Raw genomic sequence first — 26,934 nt, 5'->3', positions numbered from 1 at the left:
AGCTACATCCTAGAGTACACATATGAACAGTCATAAAAGCTACAATCAAACTGAGCAATGATCACTGAGCATCAAAACTCACATTTTTTTTACGTGCTTAAAAATAAGAAATGGCAGGGAGATGACGCAAAGGAGTGAACATTCACCCACCACAGTAGAAACACAGATTGAATCAACCACGGGCCTGAGGGTGGGGTAGTATAAGCTCCTTTCACACATGCACTACAAACCTAAAATTATCCAAACATTAACTAGCGGAGCTGTATAAGAGAACGCAAATGTCTGAATCAGTTGGATCGAACATCAAACAGTTTTTGCTCTGCCAGCTCCCTAACACAAAGTGAATGTAATCTCCAGTTGAGCCCTTGTGGGAATACAGCAGCTATTTGTGCAGAGAATTCACAACGATGACGTGTTGGTGACGTTACTGTCATGCGGCAAGCGCATATCCGGAAGAAAACAAATATCCCAGGGTGAAGAAGATGAGTGTTTTTTTCAAGTAATGGCATGAGACTTGGTTGCTTATAACCAAATTATGAACCGACATTCTGACCTCCATCTAGTAAGTGAGAATGCACTGGACACAGACAATTGTCTGTTGCGTACTACGTGTGTGAAAGGGAAACTTCAGACAATGCCCAGACATGATTCACCAGGGGCAAACAAAAACTTATTTAAAAACATCTGCTATATAATTACAGTATAAGCAATTGGACAAAATATTCTGAAAGAGTCTTCTACCACATTTGAAATTTGCTGCCTTATTTTACCATGTAGGTCACCAATACACTATCTAGCAATTACTACCCTGCACCTGTAGTCATGGGTGGTATGAGAATTACAATAACAAATCTCCTCCAGCACTAAAAGAATGTAAATGTTAACAGTTACTGTAAAATGAGCACTTCTTTTTCCCCATATCTTGTTGTTTCTAGGGGCATGTGGAACATTCCTTTCATGGCACATGTTTACCTTGTCAAGGGCAGTGCCTTGAGGAATGAGCTAAAGGAGAGGAACTACTTTGTGCTTGAGAAACTAGACCCAGATATGGCTATTTGTAGAAATGCCAGAGAAATGGTAAGTATACTCAACCCTACATCTTTAGGGATTCACATGTAGCTTATACAGTATAAAACATAGCATTAGGGCACTTAGCCATTGTGAGAGATATTTATTTTAGAGCATGTTATTTGGAATTTACATATAGCAAAGGTTCAGTACTTGTAGTTTAGAATCTTAACCCTGACAAAGTCAACAGCTCAACGGAAACCAATGACTGGCAAGTATAAGTGATTTGAAATGTCTCTGTCTGTTATCAAGGCATGATCCTCTTTTGTTTGTGGTTGCTCTGGTGCATTTGACGTTCTCTGCTCCATTTGTATCCCATTATCCTTCACTTTCTCTTGCCCTTATTGTCATATGGCCACAGACAGTGCAACCAGTTGCAGTGCCTGGCTGGCTAGCTGACAAGTCTGTCTTGTCCGTTCTGTTTTTCTTTCCACTGTCCACTGTTCATCCAGCTGTGTTTTACATCACTGATACGTGACCTGTGTTCTGCACTTAACAACTACCAGGCCCGATCCAAACTTGCTATGCTTTTTGGATTGCTTTGCCTTTTCCCCAGCATGCATTCCTCCCATGTTAACCCACAAAAACATCAGCTTCAGAGGGAACCTTGCTCCTTTGTCATGCAGGCGGCTTTCATCTCCTCCTTAGTTGCTATGTATGTGACATATATGTATTTCAATTGTCACCATGTCTCTTATTCTGAAACAAAAATATATGTTATCCTATTTACATGATGCTTCTCCTTTATTTTAGACCAGTCACAGAGAAAAAGACTCTCCTTCTCCGGAATCATTCCATATGCTCAGGCCCCCAAAGGTTTCCATTTGTTTTGATTATTCTGCTTTATGAAACATCCATTTCCAATGCGTTAGCACTCAGAAGCCATTCCAAGCTTTGGCTCATTTTATAGGCAGACTAGTTTTCACATGCAAAGTACTGATTTGATTGAGGATTTATCGGCCCATGCCAAGTTAAATTCTATAAATATGCAGGAATTGAGTGTGTAAAACTACCAACTAAATACTATTTCATATTGGACAGTTGCATATTTATAGAATATATAAAATGCAATATTGAGTTGCTGCCTATATCCTTAAATAAGAAACCAGGATACCTGGCAGCTCTTTGGAAATTGATGTTGGTATTTTATGCTTTAGTTTAGGTCCAAAATCAGATATTTGTCAAAGCTAGAAAGAGAAAAGTTGTGTTTTCTGTCCTGTTTTTATAATGCCTTCCAAGAGGAGATCATGGAGGAGAAGGAAGGTTGGAGAGTCAGTTCACATGCAGGTCCCCTGTCCTGATGCTTTACCTCAAACAGCCAACCTTTCCAGGAAACATGTAACCAGCTGCTCTCTCTAAACACACTGACTGATCTCAGACTAGGCTCCAACAATATTTCATTTCAATAATATAAACCATCTGGACTAACTCACAGCTTTCACAAGATGATTTTGTACATTTGGAAACTTGCATCAATATTCAAAACCGTTCCTGATTCATCTTCTCTTTTCCACTTCAAAGCCTAGTCTGATAGTGAGTCCAAAACCACTCCTACACAGCGCCCTCCCTATGCTTCATTGTAGAGGTATTATCATTCCTGGATTTGCTTTGTCCCAAGCTGCCCAGCACCCCTTTGCCCCTGTTCTCCCACTCTTCTCCCCTCACTACCCCATCCTGTCCTGTTCCCAACCCACCAACAACCTGCAGCCCTCCCACCCACCACCCATAAATAATCTTAGATTATTTATCCGTCTCCTTTGGTTCCAAGTTGAACCCAATTGATTTCAGTGTGTAAAAACACACTTAAATCACACTTTATTTTCATTTTGTGCAAATGGAGCTTGCCACAGGTAATGGTTTGTTGAGTGTTCAGAAAGTTACCATAATTATAACCTGCAGTGTGTTCTTTGCATTTATTAAAGTTATGTAGATATGGATCTGTTAGAGTTCCTGCCTGAGACATTAAAGAGATTTTAACTCTTGTGAAACTGACGTAACTTTTTTCCTGTTTGCTGCAGGGAGTCTTCATGTACATAACAAACCGTCACGACTTTGGGAGGCTCATTTCCACTGCCAATTATAACATTTCCCATTATAACAGTGACTTGTGGCAGATATTTGAAAACCCAGTGGTAAGTAATTATGCTCTCTCATTATTCTTGATATACAAAGAAAGCAATTTTTTTCTGAATAGTTCAGATAAACAGCACCCACCTGTAAAGGTTATTAGCCATAATGGAAGCATTACAGATGTGAGACGATTTTGAAATAATGACTTCAGCGTGATAAGACTCCTGGCTGATCAGGATTTGTGATTTACTACTGTATTTGGCACGCTGGGGCCTGCCCTGTGGATGATTGGATTAGCTCTTTGAGGTATGTAGGTCAGCAAAAAGTCCAAAAAAAATGGCAACTTGTCAAAAAAAAAACAACTCTCCTTGCAGGACTGGAAGGAGAAGTACATCCACCAGAACTACACTCGAATTTTCACTGACAACTACTTGGAGGAGGTTTGTATTCATGTGCATCTACATGTGTTTGAGATATAGACTGAGAGACAGTGAAATAAAATGACACAATGTCAGACAGAAACATCTGTTTTTAACATTATGCAGGTATTACTTTACAGTCACGACAGCTCAAGGTAAACGTGTGACTCAAGTCTATTCTCAGTGGTCTCATTGTTTATGTGTGTGTACTGCAGCCCTGCCCAGATGTGTTCTGGTTCCCAGTCTTCACAGAGAAGGCCTGTGATGAAATAGTTGAGGAGATGGAGCACTACGGTTCATGGTCTGGAGGCAAACATGAGGTCAGTACTGTTAACTCAGGTTCACTGAACACAGAGTTGCAGTCGGCACCGTGCAGTCACATATTTTTTTGTATGTTCACATCTCTTTGTAAGGGCAAGAATGTGTGAAGAAAAATATGATGGCTGCAGATACTTTGCTATTATTTTCTTTCAGACTTTAACAATGATTTGATTAAATATACATATATTTTTTTATTTATAAAATGTCAAACAATACAGGGCAAATACCCATTCGCAAGTTCCCACATGAGTCAACCGATTTAACTTTATTTTAAACCAGTTTTCTTGGCTCAATGAACATTTTCAAATAAAAAAAAGTCCATAGATTAAAAAAATTCATAATAAAAGGTCATAATCAACTTTTTTTTAAGTTCAAGGTGTCCTGTCAGCAGCTTTACAGATGTCTCTTTTAGAGTGGAGAAAATCATTTTTGTTGCAATACCACAAGTGGCCACTGGGAAAACTGGATGACTAGACAGCTTTTCTAATGATGCAAGCATGGCAATATTTCATCAAATGATATGAGGTTGGGAAAAGCTCAAAATTTGCTCTATTGTTTGAAATTTTCATTTGATAAATTAACTAAAGCTTTTCTGTTCCAGTTTTTCTCTCAATAAACAAATTATTTAAGCACTAAATAACACCCATCATAAAAGTGCAACAATACGTTTCCCATCAATTACTGTACACGTCATTTCCAGCAATGGTTGCACACAGTCAGCACAGTCAGAGACACCAGGGCTCATTTTCTAACTTTCAGCAGAAAACCATTTGCTGTAATTTATTCAGTATGCAGCATTAAAAATATCTTTCACAACTTTTAAATTGCCTAAGTTAGATAATTATCTTAGTAAAGATGAAGCCTTCAATGTCTCGTTGGTTCTAATTAAACCCACCCAGACACCAAAACAAATTAGTTGAAGAAAAGAAATAACCCTTCATGTTGCCTTGTAAACATTATTGTACCAGCCATGACTTTGTTGTCTTTGATGGCTGGCTGAGCTGTTACTTTCCAGCTACCTTTCACACCCTTTGGTGGGGGTTCAAATGTTAGCCAGATGGGCGGAGTAGTAAGACTTTTCTTCTTTAGCTACTTTTTAAAATTTCTGTTGATTTTTGTGAGGACACACACCTTCTCACACTCAGACACATGAATGATGTTCAGGGTACTGGTACACACATGCTTAATTTTATTACCAATCTCTCTAGGTCCATCATTTAAATACAGCCAAATAAGTGGTTACGATGTTGTGTTTTATGTTTATGGTATCTATTTCATGTGGCCTGTTTTATGTAGTTTGAAATTGGTAATTAATGTGTCTAAAAGTTTTCCTTGGAGACTAAATGAGTACTTTCACTAACTCTGTCTGGGAAAAGGCTAAGATGGATGGGTCATTAAGCTTCATGCAAGCAGACAACAGTACAGCCAGAAGTTTTAAACACATGCACATACATTTACACAGACACGTTGTCGGTGTTGTTGTCGTCGCTTTGTGATCGCACACGGGAAGGATGGTGGGTCATTTATTCCGTCGTTAATCACACCACCCTGTGTCTTTTTTTCTCAGGACAAGCGGATCTCCGGTGGCTATGAGACCGTGCCGACAGACGACATTCATATGAAGCAAATCGGCTATGACAAAGAGTGGCTACACTTCATCCGAGAGTTCATATCACCAGTCACGTTAAAAGTTTTCTCTGGCTACTTCACGAAGGTATGTGACAGAAAGATGGAAAGAAAACACCTCTATTTGCCCAAAAGCTAAAACTGAAGATGGAACCTGTTTTCACATGTACAGTGATTAACAGTGGCTGACAGGTTTTCCATTGGATATGTAAAAGATACATTGACTGTCAGCTTACTTGATGTATTTATGCGGTTCACAGGGTTACGCTCTAATGAACTTTGTAGTAAAATACACACCTGAAAGGCAAGCATACTTGAGGCCCCATCATGACTCCTCCACCTTCACCATCAACATCGCCCTTAATAACAAAGACACAGACTTCCAGGTAAGGAGATGTATTAAGGGGGAGGAATAAGGCTTATAGAGTGCAAGAGTCCTACTTAATGTTATGTGAGCTTTGCCACTCACATCATCTTCCAAATGTTAGTGTTATCCTTGTGACTTATTTCACAATAAATTCCAATTTCTTTTCTTTCCTTTTCTTCTATTAGGGTGGGGGTTGTCGTTTCCATAGGTACAACTGCTCCATATCTTCACCAAGGAAGGGCTGGAGCTTCATGCATCCAGGACGACTGACTCACCTCCACGAAGGCCTTCCTACCACCAACGGCACCCGCTACATAGCAGTTTCCTTCATCGACCCTTGAACTATCTCATCGTACTGTAAATTAGTTTTTTGTTTTTGCTTTGTTTCTTACGTTTGTTTTGTTTTATTTGACAATTTGTGCACCAGATGTTTTGTTGATACAATTATATATCAAAGCAAAAGCTTTCAAAGGAAAGATAATTGCATTAAAGGAATCTCTGTCAAACAGAGTGGAAAGGAAAGTGACAAACGTAATTCACACTTTAGATACACAAATAAGAAAGACAACCATGCTAGCAGGGTACGCAATTGTGCCACACCCCCTTTAGATTCAAAATCAACATCCTACCTGGAAATATTGATACTGTGGCTCGTCATGATGTTTACAATACTCATTGTATTGTAAACATTGAAACATTGTCATCACGGTAAAAGGGATAAACACGCACTAGAAGATCTGCTAGCATTTAGCTGCACCATGCTAGTATGCAGATGGCTTTTGTGTATTTATGAGTGTTTCAGGTAAAATGTCACTGAAAACATTTATATTATTAAAAAAACTAATCAACACAAGATTTAAGGTGATCTTTGAGTGTAAGTTTAAGTGCTCTTCTACCCCTCAGATTCGATTTTTCCATTTTAATTAAAGTTTAATACGTTACTTAAAGAATTTTGCACACCAGAAAAACAGCAGAACTCAATACAGATTCTGTTCGAATGAAGTTTAATATTCTGTTTTACTTGAAAGGTTTTTCTTCCTCCTTTGTCTGGAAATTGGTAACATTCATTTGCTTCCCTGAATAAATTTATGCAATATTTTTCTGAGTGTGTGAATGGATTTTTGAAAGTCGGCAAATTGTTTAACTTATTGTCAAAATGTAATAAAAGTCTTTATAAAATATGAAATTGTCATTCAGAGTATTACCTGTAATCACGAAACACAAGCAATTTTCCATTTAAAACACACAATAGTCCTTTTTTTACAAACTCAGCATGTCTCAACAGGCCAATACTAAGAATTTCAGCATTCTTGATTCTTCTGGCCGAAGCAAAGCAATGTCTGGGAAAGATCACTCCTCACTGCAGACAGGCTTCCATTGTGTCCTTACCACTGTATCAGTTCATCTTAGAGTCTGTCAAGAAAACTCTGTGGAACATGTCACATGTAGAAACAATCGGGCCTAGCCTGGACAGGAGAACTGCTCTGCTCTGAGGAGTAGCACTTGAGTGTTTTGGGTGTGGTGTGATGGACTACATCAGTGTTAATGTAGTTTCGTTTACCTTAGGGGCTCATTGTAAACATGTAAGCTTAAGGAAAGTATACAGGCGGGGGTTGTTAGACTGATGACAGAACAGAGGGGGAAAGTATGGAAGGTGGGGCGTACAAAAAAAAACTTGTCATCCTTTAGAAAAGACTGTTGGTGCTTTATTATTTAAGGCCAGTTGGATTGAGACAGGTAAATAAGAGAACTGAGAGCTATTACAAGCCTCCAACTGCATACCACCTAGAAACAAAATACAATCCTTCGATCAGATACTTCACTTCTGAAACCTCATCTAAAGTCTCACCTTCCTATCAAATCTCATTACTTTTTAGCACCACCAGCCTCTAGAGACTTTTCTCCCCCACCCCCTGAGGCCCATGTTTTTATCCTGCAAGGTTGCTACCTGACCAGGCACACGTTTGTGCTCCCTGTGAAGCCTGGATGAAGGCTGAATGTCTGAGCAGTTGCTATGAAGGAGAGGGGGAGAGAAGACGGAGATTTAGGTCAGCATGGGGGAAAGGCTCCCTCCTTCTGAAAGAGCCCTTTGTGGCCATCATTTCCCCTGGTCTGCCCTGTATTCAGACCCTCTGAAAGGTGACATTGATTCCAGCCAGGCCTGCAGGAAAACTTGCATACCTACTAAAATAGCAGGTTCTGCCAAGAATGGCTCTATCAAAAGGCAGCAAAGGGGGACTTTGATTTATTCCTAAAGTCAGACAGAGTAAAGCAGGTTGTTTTAGATCTTTTTGCGCCTTTGATTTTAAAGTTCATGTTTTTAAAGTCGAAGCTTAACACACCAGGAGGCCCAAAACTCTCTGTTTATGTTGCTCGGGGTCATTGGCTCTTTAGATGGGTAATGTGATCCTATACCAAAGTAAATGCAAGAGTGCCACTAACTGCAGGGTGCTCAGTGACAGATAGTGATTTAGCCATTACTGCGGAATACACTCTGGTCCTCCTGACCAAACAAAGGATTTAAATTAAGTGTTTGCAATGATGGGGGAACGCAAGCGCCAGTCGATGTGTGGTCATATCTGGTACCTGTGGTTTTGAGGTCATTGTGCCATGTGGTATTCATGAGCCCTTTCCTGCATATTTTGTTATTTTTGCATTATTTTCCTAACCAGGATCACAGCACAAAGAGTACCAGCCCTGTGACCCGCTCTGTGCCACCAGGAATCCAGAAAAGCTGGACTGCATAACCTGTCTTTAAATTACTGTACATTCTACAACCTTTTCCTCTCTTTCTCTAATTGTCCCATCCACTTTTACTCACTAATTTATTCATTTTTAATTATATTTTTGTTTAATTTTGTCTCCCATTCTTACCTACCATTTAGGAAGGTGAAAACATGAGGTACTGTCTAAGTGAAACAATATATCACCCTCCACATTGCTAATTTCCTTTTTTCCTAAACAGCCAGGTACTGTTGTTTTAACCAATGTCCGTCAAATTGAAGAAAATTGTGCTATTGTTGGGAACTACAGTATTTTCAGGTGCATATTTTTGCGACTTGAATGGAATATGTATGTCAATAATATCGTCAGCCTTATCATCTCTGACATTTACTCTTCTTCTTATGCAACGGTTTTAGAATAGATACTGTGTGTTAAATAAATGACATACTCATTTGAAATCTAGTTTAAGCTGTGTGTGTAGAATGCAATGCAACATGTTGATCCAAAAAGTATCATATGAAGCAGACGTGTGTGTTATATATACAATGTGGCACATGGTTAAGTCACTGTTACATTTCTCAAGTTACATTTAGAGGAAAGGGCGGAGGGGTGGGGGTATTCGGGTTCAGGCACAGTGCAATTGTGAGTCAGACATTAGTGGAAAAGTACTGGGATAAACATGACGAATACAGTGAGGAAACATTCACTTCTGCTGGGCCCATGCAATTTAGTGCAAGTGGGTTTTAGTGGCTGGGTTTGAGTCAGTTTGCATCCATTATTTTTATTTGTGTGTGTAGTTCAAAGAATGTCAGATTTATTAGACATTACATTTCATACAAATTGGACTTCAGGGAACAAAGCATTATTGGAGCTGTGAGAGCAAGATACATTTCATACAGGAATGTTTGAAAGACTGAAACAAGACCCCCTCTGTGTAATTTGCTACTTTGCCGTAAAAGACCAAGTGCCCACATTGTTAACATTCCTTCAGAATTGGGGTTGATAAGGCCTGCTGTTGTTTTGATACTTGTTCATTAGAAGCTACCTGCTTCAAACCATAGACAATTTAGGATTTCATAAAGAAAAATAAAACAAAAAGCTTTTTAGGGCAGCTGCCTCAAAAGTTCCATTATTTCAGGTGAATTAAGATTAACTCTTGGCTCTCTGTGACTTCCATATCAAGCACTTTCATCATCTTTACCTGCTGGTGTAAAGAGGAGTCCAAAGAAAACAAAGAGATACAGATATTATTTACACAACTTTTCTGTTTTTTATCCCACAACGTCTGTTAAAAATACAAAACAGTTCTGATCATAGATAGATTACAATAATCTACATTTAATCAGATGCTGTATAAATGTGCTTTTTGATTAAATTCCCATCATCATATGACGAGTTTAAGTGATTTAGCAGCTGAAGAGAAAGATCCTTTAATTCTCACATTTTAACAACTTAAAACCACAGCCTCTGGCAGGAGTAGCAGCCCCAACACATTGTAAAAGTTTTTTTTTTTTTTTTTGAGTGAACTTTATTAGGCACTTAGAAATGGCCGAAGGAATGTATGCAACATCCTTGTCCACGTTTGTGCTGTGAATCTCTCATAGTATTGGGCTAAAATATATGATTATACACTATGATACAAAAAAAACAAACAGATGTGTCAGGTAGAATGTGATGCAGTGAATGTGATCTATATTGTATAATTTAACCAAAGTAGTATTTATTATCACAAGCCTACCATCACGTCTATCTCCCAGGTAAGTAATCAACTACGTCCACAGTCCACAACACCAATTATAGCTGATTGCCTGCTTCAAGACTATCAGCACACTCCCTGTTTTACCAACCAGACTGTTTACCATCTCAGATTAAACTTGGTGCAAGTACCATTTAACCAAATTACACAGAAACGCTCTGTAAAAACAATCAGCAACCCCACACTCCCAGACAGATATTGATTTATGGAAAAGACAAAAGGGGAATGGAAGACGGGTGGAGGATTGGGTGTGGTCAAAAGCCATAGAAGCTCAGTTTATAGTAAGCAGAGAAAAATATAAGTCACACAATATGCCTTTTCCGAGCTTTTTCAGGGTCTTCTGAATGATCCTTCAGTGTGTTTAGTCTGTCTTTGCTCCTTCAATTAGTACTTTGCAAGTTGAACTGCAGATAGAAGAATGACAGTGTAGAGTATTCTGGTATCAGGGTGTCTGCCCTGGTTTGGAGGCTACGTGTCTTACGTGCCTTAGGTCAATAAGGGTGTAAAGGAAGGTGTAACAGGAGGCCGGTGTTCAGACCCCCAGAGCCCCCGTGTGGGCACAGTTTTCTGCTGTTAAGTGAGAAGTCTGGATGCAATATCTTCTGCTCACAAGGCGTATCCCAACATATCAATCTTTTAGATGACAACTGTGAGCCATGATGTAATTAACAGCAAATACTTGTATATACGGGTCCTTGGGAAGTAATAACAAACTGCAAGCACAACTGAAATTTTGACTTGACTGGTTGTTATAGACTTATCTTGCATGACAGCTGGATTATCACAAGATCACATATAATCTATCTTGTCAGGCTCCACCAGAGGTTAGCGTAGATGCTGCAGTAGCATCAGTTACTGACTTCGGCTAAAGTTTGATTGACAGATAGTTCATCCAAAAGTGCCTGCCCTCTTTGAATCAGTTCTTTTGATGAGTCAGGTTAGTTATAGGCTGTTGCACCAAATGAAATGTGCTGTTTGCTCTGATTCACAATAATGCACATAGGGATTATGTGTAAGGCAATACCATACCAGATCTTGCTTTACTAACTTTTTTTTAACAAAATGTAGCAGTTAAAAACAGAGGTATACATATATTGAATTGTTATTTATCATTAATATAGAAAGTGCATAAACAACTACATAAGTATTCTTCAATTCAAGAATTTATAATTCAAGTATCAAACTTTTAAATGCATCAACAAATTGGACACAACTCTCACGGCATATATATATATATATATATACAGTACCTAAATATATTGTATATAGTAAATATACACAAAATTGAATAAACTTGACTAGTTCTGGCCCATTGTCACCGATATCCAATCCAGCTTTTGAGTCGGTATTGGCCCGATATCCTGCATCAGTACTGGATCAGTGCATCCCTAGACTTCCTATGAAAGCTAAGTAACTTCCCAGATAGTAAAATATTGTTAAAGCACATTAATAATATATTTTTTTATGTGTTGTGTACATACTACAGAAAGGTTGCACTCTGCTAGGCACAAGAAAGTGATTTAATTTCTGGGCAGTGAAATAACCGATAAGTCAGATAATGCTACTTGTTACAATGTTTGTTGATGTCCATAACAGTCTGCTATGTTTACATGCACTTGATTTCCTTGTTACTTTAATGAGTGTTAGTTTGTGATTTTTGGCCCAGTGCTGAGGATGGCCACCCAAGCTTGTCATGTCTATGATACATCATGAGACTCTGGTGTTTGGGGACAATTAGGTTGTTGGTAGATTTCCAATCATGAGTCATAATCTTTTCTTTTTCTTTCACTGAAAATAGATTAAAGTATCAGGGGTTTTAGCATAAACTTTACCACAAGATATGTAGGTCCAAAGTAATATAATATAGAGTAAACATTTATTTTACCTCATTATAACAAGACTATTTACCTTTTATTCAGCATAGCAGAGGATCAGCTGTCAGCAGGGCTGCCATGCTCACCACACATGTTCAGTCCCTCGTGCAGACATGAGTGTCTCAGAAACTTTATTTCCCTGGCTGTGCCTTGCGGGTAAACATTTTTCTGAGGCTAATTGTGATTTTTACCTTCTTTACTACAGCAGGATAGAAGTAAAACCCAACAACCCTTACCATAACCATCTATAAAAAAAAAGATTTTGACTGAAGTATGTGGTGCAGCCTGTGTGCCTTGTGTCTGTTAGCTTGTCTGAGGAGTATGGGAGATTATTGTTATACCTCACTCAGAGGTAAAGGGTCTTCTATAAGATGAGAAAGAAAACAAAAAATGTAAGAAAGGAGTGCAGTGTGGCCATATGAAAATAGTAGGTAACTGTAAATATAGTCTAAAAACACTATCACATCAGCTATACCGGCAATACACCCTTGGCCTAACTAGATTTCAGCAACACACTGACGTACTGTAGCAACCAATAATCTGAACTTGCCATGACAGTGATGAACGACTGAGTAAAATATCTCACTTATGTGAATGTGCCACAAGGCATAAGCAAAGTTCATCCAAGAACACATAAACAAATCAACCAAATTTTTTCCCCCTGGTGACTACGTCTATATTTATGCTACTTCTGAACTTGATTGTGGATAAGTAGTTGCTGTGGTAGAGGCTCTGGCCCACTCACTAAAAAAAAAAGAGAAAAAGAACAGGGTTCCAGGAGTATACGTTGCACTTGACCTCATGCCATGGAAAGCTTTCCGTTGGTATCATATAATTGTATGTTTAAGTTGTGTGGCTCTTGTTGGATTTGTAGTAAGCACTTCTTCAGGTCCTATCAGATACTAAAGAATCCCTCGGGGTGTGTTTGTTTTGAGCCATTCATGTGAACCTCTTGCCCTCTGAGGAGCCAGAGCAATACAGCAGCAGACTGGCAATCTGGTGACCACAGCACATCAAGACAAAACCAGTGGTGAGCCACCATAATCCTTTTAATTGGCTCCCTGGCTCCAACATAAAAGACCAACCACAAGGATTTTCCCCCCTTGGATAACTCGATTGCATGTACAAAGGAAATCTTACACTAGACAGTGTGGTGGTGGTAGTTTAGTGGCTTGACACTGTCCCAAAACTTTGGTTTGATTTTCACAAATTTACGTCGCAATAATTAATGATGGGGGGCTACACAGTGGTGTAGTGGTTAGCAATGTCGCCTCGCAGCAAGAGGGTTCAAGGTTCGAATCCCCTGGGCCTTTCTGTATGGAGTTTGCATCTGCGTGGGTTTTCTCCGGATACTCCAGTTTCCTCCCACAATCCAAAGACATGCACGTGTTAGGTGAATTGATTACTCCAAGAATTGCCCTTATGTGTGAATGGTTGTCTGTCTCTGTTCGTCTCTGTGTGCCCTGCGATAGACTGGCGTCCTATCCAGGGTGTACCCCGCCTCACGCCCGATGTCAGCCCCCCCGCGACCCCGACCCCGGGATAAGCGGTTGAAGATGAATGAATGAATGAATAATTCATGATCTGGGTCAAGTGTAACTGGCCATGCAGTACTTTAATATCAGATTTCATGAGGGGGATTTACCTAGAAAGGCGCACAACACAAATACAAATGAAAGAGAGTTTCCCTACAAAAATTCAAACAATATTTTTTACCCTTTTTTTGCCAGTTTTGCCCCAAAATCTAAAAAATCTATAAATAATGCATTAAGTTTATTTTTGCATAAACAGAGCATGTTTTTGAACAAGTGCTGAACAAAGGGAGTGAAAGAAGAAATTATTATTATTGTAGTTAGAAAATTATCATACAACGAAGAAAAATAAATCAACTAGACTAAGAGTCTTTAGCCAAGCTGATAGCTCTATGAGGCAAATGTAAATGTCTCCAAATGAGACATTTTACACATAACTACAAATATCAACCTAATGGTGGTGGAAGAGGAAAAATCAGGGGAACACCAAAGTCATAAGTATACATTCTCTGGGAACCATGAATGTTCGGACAAAATGTTGTGCCAATCCACTCACTAAACGTCAAACTATTTCCCCACCAAGTGAAAACTGTGACCTGCTACTGATGCTATATGAAAAGTCAGGGTTCAACAGTAGAAAGGACCCCTCCTATTATGTAATAATATACTCTACTGCATTTTACTCAAGCCCCAAACACAGCGACTTCCAGTTTGATCCAATACGGCAATGCCAAAAATAAGCATAATTAAATCTATTTAAGGCCTGGTAAAACATTTGGATCAAGCTGAGAGAATGGAGCTCGACGGAGATGCTTGGTCCATTTTTTATACAGTCTGTGATTGTATAAAACACAACTCCAGGTCAATAATACCTAATGACAAGACATTGTATTGAGAGTATTGAACGTTGATCAATAAGCAAGTATGGAAGGAAAGACAATATGAAATAACTGACATACACAAACTGCATTGCTTCTATCTGTGTGGTGCTGCTCTGTGTAATATCAGGGCTGGTTTGATACAATTACAGAGCAAACTCAAACTTAGCAGTGGGTCCTCTCTGGAAGAAAGAAGAGTAAATTTAGTCTTTGAAGGTCAGGGTTTGGTTGAGAAACAAGTGTGGAGCACAATGCCAAAGTCAAGTGGTGGTCATTATGGTGCACATATGGGAGCCCCGCCCTCATCCTCCCTTCTTCCACCAGCACACATAAACACTGAGGTTAGAAACCAAGGAGAGTTGTGAAAGCTAGAAATCACTCAGCTTTCGAACAACACAACATCCCAGGAATGTAAAGCCTGAGACCGGTTCACAAGGTCAAACCCCCCCCCCCCCCTCTCTTTTTGTGCATCTTGCTTCTTCCCTCTCCACCACTCTCTTTTCTTAAACTAGTGCCATAAAAGCATGCCAGACCACTGATTAAAAATATCAAAAAGTAGTCAGAACCTGTTGTTTGATATGTTCTGCTCTGTGGCTTGGGAGTAGACAGTGAACTCATTCATGTGGCAAGATTCCACAATATCTATGATTTATAGCAGGAAACGTGGACGCTGAAAGAATGCATATGTTTCCACTTTTGTACAATCAGCTTTATTTATGCAAAGCCTGATGCACGGGGCTCCTAATCTTCAATCATGCATACTGTTTCTCTCGACAAGCTATCATTCTGTCACTGAGGCTTGACAACAGTTGCTCAAATGTACCCTGGAACATGGTAACATTATTCAAAGGCAATTCCTCTTTGTTCTGAGCCCCTTACAATCTGCAAACAGGCAGAAGGCCAACAAGGGGAATAAAAATAATAACGCATGCATATCAGCTTGCCCATTTCACGGCAGTTAGACTGAGGAAAATGCATAGTTGAATTAAGGCAACACTGATGATAGTGATGCCACAAAAGACACTTGCTGGCAAGAAAGGAGGACTGCAAAAGTGAAAACTACACAATTCCTACATTTCATGAATGTATTATGTCCTCTGCTTTGCGTAGAGTGTGTGCATGTGTGTGTAGTGGGAGTGAAGTGTAGATGAGGAACAGGTGGTTCCCCATTATTGGTCCGTTTAAAAGGATTGATGCCTCCAGATAAGAGCAACCTGCATTCCACCTCTGCTACTGCTGACGATTGAAGTTAGTGGTGACTATCCCAGAATGATAAGCTGGTGTCCAGACCATACTCTAGCGTTCGCACAGCACTGTCTGGCTATGTGAGACTAGGTGTTAGTGAACGTTTGAATGTGTGCAATGCTCATCTTTGAGGTTTATAACAAACTGCTGCTACATACGATGCAGCTGGCCATTCTTTGGATTGGGAAGAGTGCAGGAGTCTAGGCTTCCCCTGGACCAGGGACATAACAAGCCTCTAGAGATGGCCTCATAATTCATTGCTTGTCTTTATAATGGTATGCTTATAAAGACTATAAAACAGCTGGAATAGGGAACGTTGCATATGGGAAACTCATCTCTTCTGGTTTCGCGCCTCTTCCTGACAGGGCTAGAGGTAATCGACCCAGACTTGAACTGGCAGATAATCTGGAACATCCCTCATCTAAAATCAAACCCCAATAACCATTATCTTAAATGTGTTTGACCTCATCCATCTCACAGAAACATACAATTGGAAGGGGTTACCATCTGCACTTCTAATCATTTGGTAGTTTCTACTGTTCAGTATTTTTGTCAGGAGAATTATAATTTATATTAACAGAGTCTAGCAGTCATTATCAAAGATCAATTTATTTATATAAATGAGCAAGAAAATAGGACTTTGTTCCGAGTATGCCGATAATTTAAAGTCTCATGGGTAAAATATTACAATGGCATTTTAATTACAAAAGTTGCAATCAACAGCTCATAAATACGAAGCAGTAAAACTTAATCTGCCGAAGGATTTACAGTTTGGGTGTTTAGAATGTCACACACAATTTCCTATAATTTTCACTTGCACAGGAAGCCAGTTAAATATATACATATGGCCACCCAGCTATGTATAGTTGTGTACCTAGCAATGAGTGTGTTGATTGCCTTCTGTCCCACCCACTATCTGTTGATCCTGTAACTAAAATCTCACAGTCTAACTCCACACTTAAAGGAATTTCCTTATTGCTGCATGTCTGGTGTGTAGGTTTGCTGCTCCATCTAGTTTTAAGTTCCATTGTACAGAATAACATGGAAATAACAAGTAAAAAATGTTGATTAAATTTTGATGGCCATTCATATTTGCATGTTTTTACATAACAGCACAACTCACAGTACATATATCCCGAGATATTTCAAAGAAATCATATGTTTATCAGCAATAATGTTCTAAAATGGCTTTCGAGACATTATGTAATGAAAAAGATTTAGCTTGAAGGACTGCCTCCTGCGGCAAACACAGAATCATCAATCGTGCATATTGCTCTCAACTTGTACCACACGCCACTGTCGCAGTACAAAATGTACAGCTTGCCAACAAGGCAGTAAAATGTGCATCATAAGTGAGCGAAGACAAAGAGTTCAGTTTGCAGTCTGCACCCTAGACAAGCAGGCTTACTTTTCATGCAGAAAAACACATGGTAATGGGTGTTGAAAGAAATGTAATGGCAGATGTATTTTTCCTCAGTTACCATGGCACTGCCAAGGCTGTAATAACTGCCAGGGGTCCAAAATGTAGGGCAACATTAAAGCGCGGCCTGAAACTAATGAGTCATGGTAGTCCGGGCAAGGGTGACATCATTTCCTCTTAGCTTCAGTAGGTCTGGAATTTGACCCCCCTCACCCACCCTCCGGCCCCTGCTGCTGCTGCTATGTCTGGATGTGACAAAGCTGTGAAATTTATCTACAGCAGAGACATTCAGGGACAAGACAACAACACAGACCTCTGAGTAGAAGTCAAATATAACAAAGCAGGAACTTTGCATCCCATACAAATACACAGATAAGAAGGCACTATGATAATATAATTCCACTTGAGGCACTTTAAGCTGCATAAAGAAAATAAGAGCCCAAAATTGATGGCATGATTTTCATTTTCCCCGACTGCTATTTACAGAGATGCGTTGTAATCCAGCCTTGTCAAATTGCAGGCTAGTGTCACAAAAAAATAGCCATTAAGTGAGTTTTTCTCCCATTATGTCCCAGGCATGGAAGGAACATAAAGCTAAATGCCAAATTGAATGGTGTTATTACTGCGATCTGATGCAATACTGTGGAATTTAAATGGGAACGTGTCGCAGATACTGAACTGAATACGAATACCAAGAGTGATATAAAGGATTGAGGGAATATATTTTCACAGAGAAGCCAAAAAGATTCAGGCAAATGATGTATTTTCCTAAGAGTTACTCCCCCTTCACAGGTATTGTGACTCGGTGCTGAAAAAGATGGATACTTTCTCTGGTAGTTTGAAATTATAAGTAATGGGGAGCTCTGTAAAAAGTCATACATTATGCGTGGAAACTCTATAGAGTCCCTCTGCTGTGTGGGACAGACATATGGTCAGTGAAGTATGGGGGTGGAAAGTCGCCAATCATGCAACACTAACCATATCTCCCAATGGGTTTGGTGTTTCTGAAGTCCAGGGTAGATAGATATAGATATAATGATGGTAATTTAAGTTCTTTTTAAGTATATGTAAAAAAATACATTTTGTTGTGATATTGACCATCTTAAACCGCACGAAGGAAGAGCAGAAGCCTCTTCTTTGTACACAAGGGCGGTCTGTTTACTGTGATCTATAAAATTAGAAGTTGTTTTGACATATGGGAAAGTGCATACAAGTTCAAGTATCAGACTCATGAAGATTCTTTTTATGACCAGATTGTGTCGCAATCCACTAAAATCAGTGATTAGCAGACATATCAATATGGTAAGTGTAGTTAGATCTGTTTCTGTATCTGTGTCGAAGTCATTCTCCCGTCAAGTAGTGTTTCTCATATTAGACAGTGGTTGGTTTATAGATAAGTGACGTACCAACTAAAGCTTGAATCTATGATTGTAGAGAAGTGCAGTCATCTCCTCCTTCAGAAGAGGAATGTGAAAACACCTCTCTACTAATAAACTTTGCTCAAATACAAGACACTATAGTGACATTTTAGAGGCCATAAACATTTTGAGTGAAGCAGGACTTTAAACACCATAAAAAGGGACACCTGGAGCTGGTGCCGCATGTGTGTGTTAATAGTTGTTTGGGGTCAAAATGAGTCAAACACAGGGTCATATAAGACACACACAATGTCTTCACTATAAAAGTAAAAAATAAAATACATTTGAATCATATTTTAGATAATTGAAATAGAATAGATTGAGAATTTGGATAAAAGAGGTGATCTCAAGTGTTTATATTTTCTTGTTACCATTTTAAGTGAAATACCTAGAGCTGTACTATAAGATTTAGTGAATGTTTATCTTGTAAAAAAGTTCAAAGTTCTTAATGTGTTGCTTATGTCTGCCAACCTCCACAAGGTGTCACTGTGAGAATAACCCTGAGCAGACGTGCAGCAAGTATTACATCCCACGTTCTCATGCAGGATAACCAACATATTACAGGGAGAGGTTTAAAAAATATGCTTCTGAAAACCAATTGGATCAAAAGCCTAATTAACATTTGCTCATTTGCATTTGTCATGTGCTCGGTCATCACAAGATGACTGAAGTTGTTGTCAACATCATTAACAACAAAGCAGAATTTCAAATGAAAAAGAAAGATTTGATCACAGAGATGAGAAGCTCTTCTTCCCCCTTGTGGCTGAGGATGGGACACAAAATCTGTCCTAATGAAGTATCCACTATTCGATTTTCAAGCACATGTTTTAAAATGTGTTAATCCATGCCTTTAGGTACTTTCATGAATATTCTCATGAAATATGATTTCTGTATGATAATTACACATTCTGTTTGACAAAGAACCTGCTATTTCATTGATGCTTGACTCAAATATTACCCCTAATGACAATAAAACAATAATGTTTCATACTTGAAGTTATTGCTTCTTAGAGAGCATTTATTAAAAAGGAAGAAAACATAGGATGTGTGTCTTCAGACCACAAGGAAGCGCCAGTGAGCTGTAAATGGGGTTTCCAAACTCCAACCTGCATTCAAAATCCAGTTCAACTCCTCAACTAACTGCTCACAGTAGCTGTTAGCTCCTAATTGACGATGTGGGTTTTGAGTTCCTGTGCCATTCATTGGGAGCAAACTGGGTCATAATTTACAAACATCATTTAATAATAATGCCAATTCATTAGTGCAAGACCCAAGCAATCTCTTTCATCAGCCGAATAGAGGAATGCCACTGGGGCTAGAAAGCGGATCGGGGTGGGGAGTTGGGTGGAGGCGTGGAGCGGGAGTAAACAGCAGTGCACATTCGCTGGCTTAATGTGGCTGCCAGGCAGATTTCCGTGCCTTCAGTGTATTTGTGAACAGAAATTAGCTTTATCTGCAAAGTAAATGTTTTCACGAGGCATTGCGATGATTTGAGAATAACTGATGTCTTTGACAAAAGCATAAAAAAATCAGGAGCTTTTATCATCTGCTTTCATTTCATAAACAAATTGAATGGCCCATATCTCTTGTAATAAATTTAAATCTGCAACATACGTCCCTTTGGAGATTCAAATGTATTGGTGTCAGTAGTTTCAGATGCAGATAGAGGGAATAGTCGGAAAGTGTTGCCAAAGAGAATTGTTATTCAGTCCGTCAGGCTTTAAAGAAGATCTGAGGAGACTGCACAAGTAGAAGAAGAGATGAATGGTCATGGAGGAGGCTTGGTTTATCTTCTCTATGTTTGTGTCCAGGGAGATATGATGGATGTCTGCAGTAACCGTGACTCTAGGTGGTGGCTTGCTGGCAGAGGCACAATAGACTATGAGGGATTTTTCTCAAGGTGGGACCCGTATCAACCTAGGATGAGGACACTTATCTACCAAAATTGCAGTCCTGAGAGACATCAGGTGGCAGAGGGACAGGATTGCTCCTCATTCTGATCTTTGTGACTGATAAATGACGGCCCCACAAGAACTTTGCTCTCACAATATTGAATCAGCTTACAAATCCCGGGGACTCATATCAAAGACAGTGTGGATGGTAGAAGTAAACGGGCCACATGTGCTCTGAGCAAGAACCATAGATAAGTATATGGGCTGAAATGCTGGGCCGATTATGTCTTTAGTAAAAGTTTTGACAATCAATTGATTGCCATTTCTCAATTGCTGAGTTTAGCCTCTCAAATGTGAATATTTACTGATTTTCCCAGTTTGATATAATTGGAAAATATCTCACATATCTTTCTTTTTTTTCGACTGACAGAACTTAATACCTCGGACACTGCAACTGTCTGACGAATAGTTTCTCTATTAATTGGAAGGTTATTTTCTTGCCTGTCAGAAAAAAGAAAAAGTTTTATCTAATCAAATGTCCCAAAACTCTTCTTAAGCTAAATAAAACAAATCTCAAATAATTCTACCTGGCCCTCCAAGTCCATCGCAGTTTTATTAAAACATCTGGGCCTCCTGTCTGCAAATGTCAAACCTACATGCCAGTGACCTTTCATCTGAAAAAAAAATAGTTACAAAAGTCGTTCCATCGTGTTTTTATGAACTGAAAGCATCTTTTAAAAAATCTTTTTTTGCTCTCTCTCGCTCCCTCTCCCTCTCCCTCCCTCTCCCTCTCTCTGTACCTGATCTCAAGGTCATAAATGCTTTTATATAAACTTTGTTAAGATTATTGTGACTCACTGTGATTCAGGGTTGAACCAAAAGAAATATCTCATGGCTTCAGCTAGTACAAAGAACAGCTCTTAAAACATAGAAGAAGAAAAAATATAATACACTCCTGTTTTTGCTTCCCTTCACTGGTTACCAGTAGGTTTTAAAATTGATTTTAGGATGTTGCTGGTTGTGCTTCAGTGAATTGTTGAATTTGTGAATGGCTGTCCAGCTGACAGTCAGGGAAGGTCAGTTGAGTTAAGGACTTGTCGATTAAGCCATCTGGTAACAGAACTCAATAGCAACTCGGGACATTATGCTAGTACCTCAATGTTGAAGCACACTGAATTCTTAAAGCATTTCAGAGTCCTCATCCCACGAGTCCCTCTACAGAACCGATAGTTAGGACAATGCTCAAGGAGAATTAATTCAGCTGAGAATAAAACCCTATTTAAGTCCAAAGACACCTTTCAGTGTCTCGGATTAACTCCCACGTAAGAAAGAACGATGAATTATTAACAGAGAGTAGTCGGCTGTACTCTCCATTGCGTCCATACAGTGCCAATCTAATTTCCCACCATGCCGTCAGGAGGATGAGGTCAATGTCACAGTCATGAGAATCCCAACTGTTTTTTTTACCTTTCAGCTCTTATTTGAATTGTGTGGGTTGAGTAGTGCAAACATTTGATGTGCTGAGACAGTTTGATAAACCTCATGAACTTACTGTAACATGAAATTTTTGTACTGCTTGGTAAGAACACTGCAGTTTCAGCATCTAACTGGTTCTCTCGAGAATTACAGTCAGTGTACCTGCGTGGGTGACAAAGGCATCAGCACTGGTGGAAGGGCAGCAGGTGGTTTCTGGGTGATGACTTAAAGAAAATGTGGGCGCAGATCATAAATTGAGACGTCAACTCTCCCCTTCCCCTGCAGGCAGCTGCCTTTAGTGCCATATCTACCATACTGTATTTCTATTACATGCTCCCTCTGCGCTTTTCCTCTGGTGAGCACAGCAAAATGGTAAATAAGAGGGACACAGGGAGAATGAAAAAAGCAAGAGAGGGAGAGGACCTGAAATACAGGCATCGCATATCCATAGCCCTCCCTCCATAAACGCTGTTGTCAGTATTGGCTGCAGAAGCAATTAATCTCGGCAAGAGGAGGAAAAAAAGAGAGATGCACAAGTACAAAAGCTATCAAGATGACAAGACTTTGCAGTGTAATTTAGTAGATTTCTGCTGCTGCCAAGGATATAAATGCCGTGATAAACTTGTTATTGTGTGTTGGGAACATATTGCTGATGTGAGGCCCGTGCTGAAATTGTTGTAATTGAGATTCTCAATTACATCCGCTTTGCAGCTAATGAAGAGAATATGGTGTAAGGTACACGGTAAGCATTTGTAAGATTAGTGGTGGGTGTTATTAGAAAAAGAAAACAGGGAGAACGCATCAGCATAACTGCTTGAAGAGAGTACTTTGACATGAATTCTGCAACTGAAATTATGCTACAAAGACAAGTGAGATGACTGTTCAGTCGGGGTTTAATTCACAAGCTTCATCAAGATACGATATTATATCAATTCTTTCGACATACAACATTTAATGATTTCACAGTCTTTCAGAGTACGAATTGAATGGGATTCAATTCAGGAGCCTACAGTTGACGAGACAATATTAAATGCCCATTTAACACATCAGTTACATTTATATAAACTAAAATATGACTTTGAGAGGTTCGGCCTGGTAACGGTATCGGACCCAACCCTTATGTTTAAGCATATCACATTAATGAAATTTCAGTTAACTTAATGTTGATTGATTTTTTTATATAACTGTTAAATGTTATTCTCAATTTACCCCCATGCTTCAAATAACGTCACATTTTCATTTGAAAACACACTGTGATTGTCAAGGTTACTTTTATCAGCTAGATTTATTGTGGCTTTCTTCATTTCCTCCTAGAAAAAACAAAGCGGTCCCTGTCATACATTCTCACAGAACGTGGTGGGATTTTAGGATCTATGGTGGAATCCATCAAAGCACTCAAGCACAGTATTAGATACATATGGTAACAGATGGAGTCCTGTCACTGACACTTCAAGGAAACTAGGAATCGTGGTCTGAAATCTTTAGTGCAGCTTTACTTCTCACTGTGACAGCTGGGTATGTATTTTTTCTTTTACACTTTAGGAAGTTGTTGATCACTGTGACATTGATTGACTAGGTTCACTGGACATCAATTAGGCCTCATCTTTGTGTACAAGCAGTAAACAGGAACTGAATATTTATATGGTATATGTTAGGTGGGGCATATATGTAGACAGATTGCAGTTAATGTTATATTGCGGCAGAGGTCTTAGTAGCTCACACATGCAAGTCACAAGCAAGTCTCAAGTTTTAACCTTAAAGTTTCAAGCAAGCCTCATGTCAGAGTGGTCACTGCTATAAGGCAAGCAAGACCAGGCCTGCACACATTGCACTTAATCATCTAATCATGTTTTAAATGTAACTTCTGAATACAGAGAAAAATGCAAAGAATTTAAGGAGATATTTTGCTGATTCCAATCCGACTCTGTGTCCTGCCAATGTGGGCAGTGTGCGCAGATGAACAGTCATGTGACTTAAATCCCCACCTCTGCTTGAGGCATGAAAAGTATAATCATTTCCAAAACAGAATCCTTTACATGACATACAGAGCATTGTCTTTGGAAAAATATTTGGGTTTATGCAAAAACCAAGCACAGCATTCAGCCAGTTAAACTACTGTACTGCCATACAGTCACAGTTTTTTTTCTGGCTGTTTAATTTAAGGGATTGGTCTATCAATATTACCTTGCATGGCAGTTGAATTCTCGCGATATCTCAGTAGCAAGATCATGAGAGACTTGCGGGATAACGTTATAACAAACAAATCCATCTCGTAAGCATTTGTGTTCCGACCAAAGGTGAACTGGCCAATAAGCATCCTGTGAGGATCCTGTTAGGAGTTACTTACAGTTGTAGGGGGAGGAGGGAGCGAAAATGACATGGAGAGACAACAATGGTGGCTCCTAAAGAGGTTAGCATAGATGCTGCAATAGCATAAGCAATAGCAATAGCATCAGAATGAAGAAGTCTTTTCTCATTGAAAGAAAAACTCAATGGACCCGCAGCCTGTAATAGGCAGATGGTTTATCCAATCACCTGTCAGGTATGTTTCGAAAAGGCCTGCCCTTTTCCCAACAATTCTCAACCAGCTTCTCAGAGTGTTCTGGATAAGAAATCATCTGACAAGTCAGGCAGGTTATTATCAACGGCAGGTAAAAAGTAATCATAACAATTTGAACTATCTATTGAATAATGCAAACAGCAGTCTGTAGCTTGGCATACTTTGAATATAACAGATAAATACTTTTTAGATTTCAGTATTCATTTCACCACTGCATACTCTTCAGAGCAGTGGGCAAAACCTCTGACCATGATGAGCTGCTAAATTCTCAAATGACTGCAGTCTACACTGTAAACTGTGTAGGTCATTAATGTTTATAAGCATTTTATGAATTAAAATGGTGAATAAATAATTAAATAGCCTAAATAGGGGGTTCAAATAATACACACACACACACACACACAAAAACTGTATTAAATACGAGGTATAATATATACAAAATCAAACTGTATTAAATCAAATGTTAGTGTCTCCGCATTTTTTATTGAAACATATAAAAACAAGTAAAAATCCCCCAAAAACGAATGAAATACGGACAGGCTTCTTAAACCACAAATCATAACAACAGAGGCGTGACTTAATACCCATATGAGGATGGTAGGCAACTGAGCATGAATAAAGGAGAATATTATTTAGTTTAGAAGGGAAACATGAAGTACCAGTCAACAGTTTGGGCACGCTTTTAAAGTGAATGTGACCTTTTGAGGATGGTATTAGATAGATTTATACCAATAAAGCTATTATGCTCATGAACATAATTGCAGATCCATAAGTATGTGTTGTACTGTTCCCAGTAGCTTGCAGCTGCACCATGGCCACTGCCGGAGTTAGAGATGACGCTTACAGCTGACGGTGATTTTACAGTACATTTTAGTGTCATATTGCCTTATGTGGAAGGATGGAGGAAAAAAAAAATCGCAATTATTAAAATGTATTGATTTTTTTCACACCCCTACATAAAGATACACAGCTGAAGGTTGTTTTGTTTTTTTAAACCACAAATGGAAGGGCAGCAGGTCCAGTTATTGTTTTTATGTGACCAATTAGTCTAGTCTAAAAAGTATGAATTGAAAATTAAGTTTTCGTTGCCACCGTACTCTACGGGGAATTGTTGGGTCTGTTTATCATAAACAAGTCATAGAGTGTGGTCTTTACCTAGTTTGTAAAGTGTCCTGAGATAACTTTTGTTATGATTTGGCACTGTAAATAAAATTTAATTGGATTGAATTGATTGTGATTGCAGAGTTTTTACTGAACGCATATCACATATTTATTTGCTCTTTGCACAGAAAGCCTTAGCAGATGGAATGTTATTACAGTTTATAGGGGCTAGTTACTACATTGTTTACATTTTCAAGCAACAACTGGGTCTCAAATAAGATGACACATAATATAAAACTAGAATTTACCACCTTGTGGTTGTATGCTTCTGCCAACCAGTCAAGTTGCCGTTTACATCCAAACTGTTCACACTTGCACACGTTGCATAATGTAGCAAAGACTTTGAAGGTTTTAAAGGTACTAAGTACATTTTTTGGGGAAACATGGATGCTACACAGACATCCTGAACCCGGCAGCAAAGAAGATCTGTACAATCAACACAGTTTCAAGAGAAATTTCAATTCAGTATCCGACCAAATATCTCTCCTTCTCTTGAGTGATGCCGTTGAATAATGGATAGAAACCTCAACGTAATAGACAACTTCATCCTTTTGTCCTATTAGACATTTGTGTGAAATGTTGTTATAATAAGCATAGGAATTCCTGGACCTCAGGAAATGAGATCATTAGAGTCCAGGTGGACAATTGTGCAAAGTTTGAAGGAAATCTCTCCAGGGGTTCCTGAGAAATCATGTTTGCAAGAATTGAACGAGATGACGGACAACCTGAAAACATAGCGCCTCAAGCTACAGCTGGCCCGTGTGTGGAGGAATAATAATGCAGGGTTCAAAAGATTCAAAATGATTTGTGTTGATGTATAAACAAAGCTCTGTTTATGATGAATAAACCATAGGTACTTGGTTGTCAACATTTGTTCCTGGCTAGTGGCTATAAAACTCAACTTTAGAATAGCAAAAGTGGAACAATTGATATTCATACATACTGTAGGCCTATACACACATATAGAGTTCAGGCCTTTAATCATTTAAGCATTGTTTACTTATATATGCAAACACTGACTGTATATACAACATAAGATATTGCTGTACACATTTTTTTTAGTCAAGTTGTTCAATTAAAAATCAGTATGAAAAATGAACAGCTTTGTATTGAATTATAAATCAATG

General features: G+C 38.9%; 1 protein-coding gene across 2 annotated transcripts in view; it reads left to right on the top strand.

Annotated features, from left to right (window-relative positions):
• The window catches only part of plod2 (procollagen-lysine, 2-oxoglutarate 5-dioxygenase 2), a 30,628-nt gene extending 23,630 nt beyond the window's left edge, over positions 1-6,998 (top strand). For both annotated transcript variants that reach the window (XM_083935774.1, XM_083935773.1), the window contains 8 exons: positions 936-1,077; positions 1,822-1,884; positions 3,087-3,200; positions 3,513-3,578; positions 3,773-3,877; positions 5,446-5,592; positions 5,765-5,890; positions 6,057-6,998. In XM_083935774.1, the coding sequence (XP_083791900.1) occupies positions 936-1,077; positions 1,822-1,884; positions 3,087-3,200; positions 3,513-3,578; positions 3,773-3,877; positions 5,446-5,592; positions 5,765-5,890; positions 6,057-6,212 (919 nt within the window). In that variant the 3' untranslated portion in view covers positions 6,213-6,998. The remainder of the gene's footprint in view (positions 1-935; positions 1,078-1,821; positions 1,885-3,086; positions 3,201-3,512; positions 3,579-3,772; positions 3,878-5,445; positions 5,593-5,764; positions 5,891-6,056) is intronic.
• The last annotated feature ends 19,936 nt before the right edge of the window (positions 6,999-26,934 follow it).

Source organism: Echiichthys vipera, assembly GCF_963691815.1.
Source record: "Echiichthys vipera genome assembly, chromosome: 21".
Lineage (NCBI taxonomy): Eukaryota > Metazoa > Chordata > Actinopteri > Perciformes > Trachinidae > Echiichthys > Echiichthys vipera.
The sequence above is the reverse complement of the archived record's forward strand: the minus strand, read 5'-3'. Positions and strand labels throughout refer to the sequence as shown.